Source organism: Bombina bombina, chromosome 2 (assembly GCF_027579735.1).
Source record: "Bombina bombina isolate aBomBom1 chromosome 2, aBomBom1.pri, whole genome shotgun sequence".
Lineage (NCBI taxonomy): Eukaryota > Metazoa > Chordata > Amphibia > Anura > Bombinatoridae > Bombina > Bombina bombina.
In genome coordinates, this window is record NC_069500.1 from 495,432,769 (window position 1) to 495,443,649 (window position 10,881).

The window sequence follows — 10,881 nt, forward strand, 5'->3', positions numbered from 1 at the left end:
TTTAAAAGTTTCTTAAAATAAAATGCTCTGAATCATGCAAGTTTATTTTTGACTTTCCTATCCCTTTAAACTCTGAAGTTAATATAAAATGTACATTACACATACAGGGCTGGAAATATTCAAACTAGTATGAAATTTCAACAGATAAGTAGAAAGTTAGACTTTTTTGACGACTAACTCCCCCCCCCCTGTAAACTACAGGGATGTCTTATCACTTTAAATATTAAGCTCTATAACTCCAGTACGGATTTACTTGGTCTAGCCCAGCAAGCAAATGTCCATTGCTGTCTAACAAGCTTGCCCCAAAACTGAACACACTGTGGTCAAACAAGGCTGTATTTGTGCAGCATTATTACAAGGTCAGTATATTAACAAACAAGGCTGTATTTGTGCAGCATTATTACAAGGTCAGTATATTAACAAACAAGGCTGTATTTGTGCAGCATTATTACAAGGTCAGTATATTAACAAACAAGGCTGTATTTGTGCAGCATTATTACAAGGTCAGTATATTAACAAACAAGGCTGTATTTGTGCAGCATTATTACAAGGTCAGTATATTAACAAACAAGGCTGTATTTGTGCAGCATTATTACAAGGTCAGTATATTAACAAACAAGGCTGTATTTGTGCAGCATTATTACAAGGTCAGTATATTAACAAACAAGGCTGTATTTGTGCAGCATTATTACAAGGTCAGTATATTAACAAACAAGGCTGTATTTGTGCAGCATTATTACAAGGTCAGTATATTAACAAACAAGGCTGTATTTGTGCAGCATTATTACAAGGTCAGTATATTAACAAACAAGATGCATGAAGTGGCTGCTTTCTGTTACATAACGTTTCAGTAGCCGTATGTTTTCCCCACTTCCCAAAATAAAACACAGAACACCCAACCATGTGAGACTTCCAAACAGTTAAAGGGGCATAAAACCCAAAATGTTTCTCTCATTATTCAGATAGAGGATACAATTTAAAAAAAAAGTTTCCAGTTTACTTCTATTATCACATGTGCTTCATTCTCATGTTATTCTTTGTTGAAGAGATACCTAGGTAGGTAGCATGCACGTGCCTGAAGCACTACATGACAGGAAATAGTGCTGCCATCTAGGGCTCTTGCTAATGTATAACATTGTTGCAAAACTGCTGCCATATAGTGCTGCAGACACGTGCACACTCCTGAGCTTACATACCTGCTTTTCAACAAAAGATAACAAGAAAATTTGATGATAGAAGTAAATTGGAAAGTTGTTTATAATTGAATGTCCTATCTGAATCATGAAAGATTTTTTGGGGGTTAAAAGTCCCTTTAGGAGCCAAAGTTTTAGGAGAGACTTTCTGCAGCTGGTTTACCTTAACCATTTCTAATAGGAAGCTTCAGTGTTAGTATCCAACGTACGTCATTTAATTTCTGAGTTTCAAATGTGCGCATAGTACGACAACAAAAATATGAATAATATATATATATATATATAATACAGAACATTGTACTTTAGATTTTTCTTTGCATGAATGTTTTGTAGATTCATTTATATAGCCCATCTAGGAGTGTTTTTATAAAAATGTATAGTTTTGCTTATTTTTTTTAAGAACATTGTGCTAATTTTCAGACTCCTAACCAAGCCCCACAGTGTCAGATGTATACATGCGTTTACAGACTCCTGCTGGTTCCAGTTTATGTTATCTGTCTTTTCATTTGCAGGGAAGGGGGAGGTGGGGATTATCTGCTCTTTTTGTTTACCCAGACCCTTTCAGTGGGTGTCCCAGTTGACCTCATCAACAGTGTTAAACTGGGAGCTTCTAAGTAAGTTTTTAAAAGGTTTTATATTGGAATTTTAGATCAGTATCTGTGCCTATTCTTCTTTATAGTAGTGTCCATTACATGCAGTTATATGAATATAGGTGTACGCTGTCCCTTTAAGTAATTGGGATTTATTAACCGTTTAATATAGTATACTTTTAAAACCCTTCACCTTCAAAAAGATCTTTACCACAATGTACATACAGTTTTAAAAAACATCCTAAATAGCAACAACTCTGTTTCACTTTTATCAAATATGTTTGTGATCTGCAGATTAGTGGTTACAGACAACCTAAGTGATTTAAGTAAGGTGAGGTTGAAAGAAAACAAAAAGTCCATTAAGTTAAACATATATAGATCCTCTATTCCTGTTTCGGGAATAAAAAACAGCGAAATAATGATTTCACGAATGCTTTTGCATTTAATATATTGGTCCTTTTTAAAGTTATTTTATTGGCAATTGCTACCGCCTCCATTATTACATTGCACAGTTAGATTACTCTTAAACTACTCAACATAGAGACCTAAAATAGAAGTAAATATAAAACTTCTTAAGAGATGTCCCAGTTTGTCTCACCTCTTCTTATAGCATTAAGGGACACTGAACCCACATTTTTTTCCTGATTCAGATAGAGCATGCACTTTTAAGCAACTTTCTAATGTACTCCTATTATCAATTTATCTTCGTTCTCTTTCTATCTTTATTTGAAAAAGAAGGCATCTAAGCTAAGGCGCAAGCCAATTTTTGGTTCAGTATGCTGGATAGCACTTGTTAATTGGTGGGTGAATTTATCCCCCAATCAGCAAGAACAACCCAGGTTGTTCACCTACAATGGGCCGGCATCTAAACTTATATTCTTGCTTTTTAAATAAAGATAACAAAAGAATGAAGAAAAATTGATAAGTGTAAATTAAAAAGTTGCTTAAAATGGCATGCTCTATCTGAATCATGAAAGTGTCAGTGTCCCTTTAAAAGATCCATTCCTTTTGTTATATTCATAGTTGTTACCTGAACCCTTTATAGTTCTGCAGTGTACCTTTTAAATAACTGGTCACCAAAACTGCACTCTTCTCAAAGTGAGATCTGACAGAGTTAAAGGGCCATGATACCTAAATGTTGAAACACTTGAAAGTGATGCAGCATAGCTGTAAAAAGCTGACTAGAAAATATCACCTGAACATCTCTATGTAAAAAAGAAAGATATTTTACTTCAAAAGTTCCTCAGTAGCCACATTCCATTGTAAAGGACTTCTAAGCAGCAAATCAGTATGCCTGTCCCGGGACAGCTAAGGGATTGAGCCTCGTGCACTCATGTTATTTCCATATTTGGTTTATCTCATGAGATCACAGTAAAAGAGTTCATGACCTCAGCACTGCTGATGGGCTGCTGTTCCTTTCTTTATTTTTTTTTTACCTGCAGCTGGGCAGCAGCTGAATTATAACTTTTTACACAGAACTTACTCTGCTGAGCTGAGGAGTTTGTGAGGTAAAATATTTTTTTTGTCAGCTTTTTACAGTTATGCTGCATCAGTTTCAAATGATTTAGCATATGGGTAATGTCCCTTTAAGCTTGTATTCTTGTGCACCCATGACGCTTTTTGTATGTGCTAATTTGCCTAAGAAGCTGTTGTCTGACATTGCCCTTTGTTTTTAAGCTGTTAGCCACTGTTTAACCAAGTCTTGCCCAATATGATTAATATTTGTGCTTCTAAAATAAAATAAAAATCTAACATTTATCATTATTAAATTTCATTGCAATTTAGCAACAATTTATTTTATTTTTTTGCATGCCCACTTGCAGGACAATTATATCTAGCTCTGACCTAATCACCTTACACAATTCAAGTGAATGTCAAGTTTGATGAATCAGTGCCTGGTTTTTAAAAACTCTATTAAAAACAGGGGCACTTTCATTCAAACTTTACATTTCACTCGTTTTGTTAAAATACTTAACTTTTAATCTTAAAAGCCGATCCAGCGCTTCCCCCGCAAGCCTCTTCATATGTCAAAAATTAAGAATCTGGCTTCCTCCAATCACGGTGTTGCCTCAGACAATGATTCCCCGGGGGGGGGGGGGGGGGGGGCGTGATTGGAGGATGCTGTATTCGTCATTGCCGACGTATGAAGTGACTATCGGCAGGAGGGGGAATCGCTGGAGCAACTTTCAAGATTTAAAGGTATTTTAACAAAACAAGTGAAATGTAAAGTTTGATGAATGAAAGTGCCCCTGTTTTTAATAGGTTTTTTAAAAAACGGACACTGATTCATCAAACTTGACATTCACTTTAAGTACGGTCTAATCCTTCCTCAATAATATTTTATAAATTCTTAAAAAATATAATGGAACCAACACTAATCTTTGAAGGACTCCACTTAATTCAAATCTTTATTGTCTGTCTTTCAAACTAGAAATCTATCCATGCACTAATAATAGCAACTATTCCCAGTCCCTTCATTCTAAACAACTGTCATGTTGCAATGTATCAAACCCTTTGCAAAATCCAATTATGTCACATCAACTAAATTATATTTATCTATGTTTCCACTTCCTCATATAAAATAATTTAAATAGTTTGCCAAGGTCTGTTTCTCAAGAAATAATACGGATTGTCATTCATGAACTTGTTTCAGGAACATAATTCACTATAGTAGCATCCCAACCACTAATGGCAGATTTATTGGGTTGTAGCTTCCCAGATCAACTGCCATGAAAGATTAAACAAGTTCTAATGTAACTTAAAAAAAACTGGGCCAAGCAGTTTTTTATGGCTTTATTTAAAAGGGACATAAAACCCAAAATAAATGTTCATGGTTTTCATGATTCAGACAGAGCAAATGATTTTAAACAAATTTCCTATTTACATCTACTATCTAATTTGCTTAGTTCTCTTGGTATCCTTACTTAAAACTGATACCTAGGTAGGCTCAGGAGCAGCAATGCATTACTGGGAACTAGCTGCTGATTGGTAGCTGCACATAAATGCCTCGTCATTGGTTCCCCAGATGTGTCCAGTTAGCTCCAAGTAGAGCATTGCTCCTCCTGCAACAAAGAATACCAGGAGAATGAAGCAAATTTGATAATAGTCGTCAATTGGTATACAATCACATGCTATCTAAATAATGAAAGAAAAATTTGGGGATTCATGTCCTTTTAAATTAATGTTTATACTGGCTTGTCTGTTCACTTTTTTAATATAACATTAAAGTGAAGGTCAAGTGTGATAAATTAGTGCCCGGTTTTTAATAATTCTATTAAAAACAAGGGCTCTTTAATTCATAAAAATTGACATTTCAAGCGTTTTCTTCAAAAATGTACCTTTTAATCTGGAGAGCTGCTGCAGCGCTTCCTCCACCCGTCGCAAGCCCTCTTAGCGGGTCCAAAATGACAAATCCAGCTTCATACAATCACAGCATTCCCTCAGGCCATGATCCCCCTGGGGAGGGGGAAGCTGTGATTGTAGGAAGCGGGATTCGTCATTTCTGACGTAAGCAGGGGCTTCCGACGGCCGGGGGAATCGATGGAACAGCTTTCAGGATTAAAAGGTACGTTTTTGAAGAAAACGCTGGAAATGTCAATTTTGATGAATTAAAGTGCCCATGTTTTTAATAGGATTATTAAAAACCGGGCACTAATTCGTCAAAATTGACCTTCACTTTAAAGCATTGTCACATAACTGACAATTTAATTAGAAACACACGCTCACATTTATATTAAAATATTTGCATGTTTTTACTATAAAATACCAAGGGGCCGATTTATCAATGTCTGTCCGACATGATACGCTGTAGTGTATCATGTTCGACAGACAACGCTGAATGCCGACAGCATAAGCTGTCGGCATTTAACATTGTGCACAAGCAGTTCACCAGAACAGCTTGTGCAATGCCGCCCCCTGCAGATTTGCGGCCAATCGGCTGCTAGCAGGGGGTGTCAATCAACTAGATCGTATAGGATTGGGCAGACTGCAGCCTCAGAGGCAGCAAATCAGTTATGGAGCAGCTGAACAGTTTGCATGGAAACAGGGGCATCAAGCTCCATTTTGAGCTTGATCATGTGGCCCCCAATACTCTGTATGTCATCTGTGCATTGTTAGGTTATGGAGTATAGTATTGCGCTGAACCAAAAAGGATCAAGCCACTCTTAAAAACGCAACTTCCTCTTAAGTAGCATAAATAATGATACAAGAAAACAAGGGGTTATTAAGAGGGCGCAACAAAAGCTAAAGATTCCTATAAAAACACCTTAAATAAATTAATACATTTGCAGCAAATAAATTAAAAGGATTTATTATAATATGTCATAAAAAATTAGTTTTTTAAAAATAGGGACGTCTCCCTTAAATAAATAACATGCACAACAATAGCTTACTTAATAAATGTAGCTGTATGAAATCAATTTAAATATTCTAAAATATCATGGATATTTATGAAGTGACTTTTATTGGAGTATATCATGATATTTTAGAATATTTAAATTGATTTCATACAGCTACATTTATTAAGTAAGCTATTGTTGTGCATGTTATTTATTTATTTAAGGGAGGCGTCCCTATTTTTAAAAAACTTTTTTTATGACATATTATAATAAATCCTTTTAATTTATTTGCTGCAAATGTATTAATTTATTTATGGTGGTTTTATAGGAATCTTTAGCTTTTGTTAGTGCCCTCTTAATACCCCCTTGTTTTCTTATGTCATCTGTGCATGTTGATATTGTTCAGCAGTGCAATTTACACGAGGAAAGAAAATAAATGTGTATGTACCTGTCTGTGTTAGAAAGAACCTTTTGCTTCTGCTCAATCCAGCACCTGGAGCAGTACCCATGCCAGATTGGGTTCCCATAAAAGCCACATGTCTTCCTGCACAACTCTGGCTTATAGAGAAAGCCTTGAAAGTTGATAGCCATTTCATCGTGGTGGTTATGATGGAAGGGGTACTGAACCTGATAGGGAGAAGATTGCTCCGGGTCAGGGCATGCCAAGCTCATTGTGATCTGTGGGGAAGACATCAATGGCAGATGTATCAATACACTTGGTGCTGAGCTTGTTATAAGGCTCAGTACCCACTGGCGTCAACTAACAGTTGCAAATGGCCAGTAGTCAATCCTAAAACGTCAATTACCAGGAAATAATTTAGAACATTAAAATAAGGTTTTACTCTGATTTGGATGAGGTGATAGTAAAAGATAGATCTGTTTTAACCCGTTGTCACATATCCAATAACATATAGTGCTTGCTTGCCGTTTATCACTGTAACGTTTAAAATAACATTGTACGCCTAATCATCCCATCAACGTCGCAGGCACAGGTAAAGATTAGCGGTTACAGGTTTCCGCTCTGGATTTCAGCATACTGGAAAAGATCTAGCTACACACGATTTCTTTTAGGACACATCCAAAATATAAACATATTCATATAAGTCACACATGCACCCCCAAAGTCAAACGTCGTTAATATAAAAAAGAAAAATAGTGCAGTGGTCATGTGTCTCTAATCACTTACGACGTTGCTTCCGGGTCTATGAACCCGGAAATGAATTGCGGAAGTAGTCGCCAGTAACTATAGAAACAGAGGATCCAAAAGAAGTTGGGAGGCTAGAACGGTATCGGAAATGACGTGGTGTTCCACTTGATAGGTGCGTTAACTCATAGATTGCCGCAACGTTCAATCAGTTATGATACAAACCCCTTCAGCAGCAGAGAGCGTTAGACAGCGGCTGAGGTGAATCGCAGCTATCAGCAGCTGTGTGAAGCTCCCTCGCTAGGTTGTCTGATGCAGTATACTAGGTCCCCAAGGCATTTCTGCTTTAATAATGCTACTAAAAAGAAAATACAAATGTAAAATGGTTAAGATAAAGTAACATAAGTTGATATATAGCAAACAATTTTGTATTACGTTAGAAAATGATGTACAGTACATTTTAAGTTATGGTCCGTTGTAATTTTTTCATTTTCAGGGTTCACTGGGCATCCCATTTTGTCATTCCTTATGGTATGTCCCCTCTTTTTTTTTTTATAAAATAGGGAAATAAGTTATTTAGTTATACTGTATATAGACGAAAACAGATGGGGGACGCTATGCATAATGCATATTTGGGGAGACTAATGAGTTGCAATTAACGGTGTAAAAGCCGGAACGGAACAGGTAGGAAATTGATTCTCCATCTGAATTACGAAAGAAAAAAAATGGGTTCAGTGTCCCTTCAATGAAGGAAATTGATCCAAAATATAATGGGATGTGTTTAGGGTTGCCACCTTTTGCCCAGAAAATTCCTGGACACTTTTTAAGTGGGCGTGGAGGGTGTGTGTCTCAGGGCGTGTTTTGGGGCGTGGCTTCTGACGGCATCATATTTATTACGAAATTTTTATATTATATATATATATATATATATATATATATATATATATATATATAATATATATACAGTATATATATTATATATGTATATATATATATATATAATGGGCCAGCTATGGGTGTTTTTTAGTATGAGAACCATAGGTAGGAGTTGCCTTGCAAAGAGAAAAACTGTAGGTTTACCACTATTTAATGCTGTTCTTCTATATTAAATTTGCAGCACCTTAGATTTGGTGAAGCCGAAAATCCATTTAATTGTACTTTTTACTATCTGAATATTAAAAAAAAAAAAAAAAGCTGTAACATAAGAAGCGCATAAGATCAAAATACATTAATATTCAAGGCATAAACAATGAATTTCATCATTGGCCTTATCTGAGTTCCTCTGAATGTTGATAGCTTTATAGCAAAATGCCCACGGACGGAATGCACAAGGGCTGTTCTTCACATGGCCATAAGCCATTATGTTTGAATGAACATATAAAATAAATGTAATACTAGTTATATATGTTATTGCCTTGTTAAATAAGGTGTTGGTGGCAGAGTTAATTTAAAGCATGGAAAAATCACATTTCTAAAAATGTTTTGTTACAGCTTTAACTCCGTGTATTATTATTCTGTCAGCTGCTTATTTTACTTTAGCCTCTTTACTGGATACAACAAGAATTGCGCTCCATTTACCTTAACAAAATAAACAAAATCAGTAAGAAATAAACCTCATCACCTGAGTTGCAACAACCTCCTGGCTGGTATCTTTAGTCCAAGATGTGACGACTCCCCTCCGGCTCCGACTCTCTTCCCCCCTCCCACTGTGTCACACTCATCATACTCCGTCTCTCTTGCAGGCTGCAGACTAGACTACCCGTTTTTTTTTTTTTGGAACCCCGGCTAAGCGCTCCTCTGGCCATCTTATATTTTGTAAAGTCTGTGCTCACTGCGCCAGGGGAGCGCTTAGCCCGGGGCATTTGAGGCTTGTTCCGGGACACGGGACACAGAGCCTCAGACCGGGACTGTCCCGGTGAAACCGGGGCGGGTGGCAACCCTAGATGTGTTAGAGACTATTGAGAAAATTTTTAGGAACAATAATCTTTGTGATGTAAAATTTAATTAACCCTTTAACTACCAAAATAGTGTCTGGAACCAAACATAACAGCCCGGAACAGCACCTTCCCAGGAAACCAGATACACCAAATTCACAAATCACCCATGACTAAATGTAATAAGTGTAATCAGCCACAAACCATCCTCAGAAACCACGTCCCATTGCCTGTAATACACTTTCTCATGAAAATTGACGGAACGGCACCTTCCCAGCAAACCAGATACATCAAATTCATTAGTCACACATTGCTAAATGTAATGAGTGTAATCAGCCACAAAGCATCCACAGAAACCACATTATGATATCTGTTCCAGACAGTAATACACTTTTTCATTAAAAGTGATGGAACGGCACCTTCTCAACAACATATACAGACCAAATTCACCAGTCACACATAACTAGATGAAATAAGTGTAATCAACCACAAACCATCCACAGAAACCATGTTCTAATACCTGTTCCGGCCTGTAAAACCCTTTTTCATGAAAAGTGACGGAACAGCACCTTACCAGCAAAGCATATACATCAAATTCACCAGTCACACTTGAATAAATGTTTATAAAGTGTAATCAGCCACAAACCATCCACAGAAACCACATTATGATATCTGTTCTGGCCTGTAATACGCTTTTCATGAAAATTGACGGAACAGCACCTTCCCAGCAACATATACTGACCAAATTCACCAGCCCTACATAAATAGATGTGATAAGTGTAATCAATCACAAACGTTCCACAGAGACCACGTTCCAATACCTGTTCCTGCCGGTAATATGCTTTTTTTCATAAAAAGTGATAGAACGGCACTCTCCCAGCAACATATACAGACCAGATTCAGCAGCCACGCATAACTAGAAGAAATAAGTGTAATCAACCAGAAACCATCCACAGAAACCACATTCCAATACCCGTTCTGGCCGGTAATAAGCTTTTTCATGAAAAATGACGGAACTGCACCTTCCCAGCAAACCAGATACATCAAATTCACCAGTCACACGACTAAATGTATAAAGTGTAATCAGCCACAAACCATCCACAAAAACCACATTATATCTGTTCCAGCCTGTAATACACTTTTCATGAACATTGACCTAACAGCGCCTTCCCAGCAACATATACAGAACAAATTCACCAGCCCCACATAACTAGATGTGATGTTGCTGTGAAGGTGCAGTTCCGTCACTTTTCATGAAAAAGTGTATTACAGGCCGCAGTGGGTATTGGAACGTGGTTTCTGTGGATGGTTTGTGGTTGATTACACTTATTTCCTCTAGTTATGTGTGACCCCAGAGGCAGAAGTTGTTTTCACTTTCTGTGATTGAGAATTTTTTAGTGAAATTTTTTTCTGCAGTTCATTTTTAAATAAAATTAAATTTTAAATTAGGCAGTTACACTAAAGCACCAGTTCAAATGCAATGTGTTGGTTAACTGAAGAATAAAGACATTTTTTAAGTTTTTTTTAATATGCTGCAGTAGTTGAAAATTGCATTGCAAATTAGCTGCAGACAAAAAAAAAGGTAAAGTTTCTCTTGAATAAATTTGTTTCCTTTTGTCTTGGTCTAACATAGAAATTTAGTAATTAAAAAGTGCATTGCTGATACGAATGTCTTAAATTCAG

The 10,881-nt window shown here is 36.6% G+C and overlaps 1 protein-coding gene across 4 annotated transcripts in view; it reads right to left on the reverse strand.

Moving 5' to 3' along the window:
- LOC128649133 (rab5 GDP/GTP exchange factor) overlaps positions 1-7,321 on the reverse strand; it is a 57,071-nt gene extending 49,750 nt beyond the window's left edge. The window contains exons 1-2 of one of the 4 annotated variants that reach the window (XM_053702221.1): positions 7,307-7,321; positions 6,569-6,798 (exon numbers count right to left, since the gene is read on the reverse strand). In XM_053702221.1, the coding sequence (XP_053558196.1) occupies positions 6,569-6,716 (148 nt within the window). In that variant the 5' untranslated portion in view covers positions 6,717-6,798; positions 7,307-7,321. Of the gene's footprint in view, positions 1-6,568; positions 7,277-7,306 lie in introns of those variants that run through there. The other 3 variants (XM_053702219.1, XM_053702220.1, XM_053702218.1) reach the window with 3 other exon arrangements.
- Between the last annotated feature and the right edge of the window lie 3,560 nt (positions 7,322-10,881).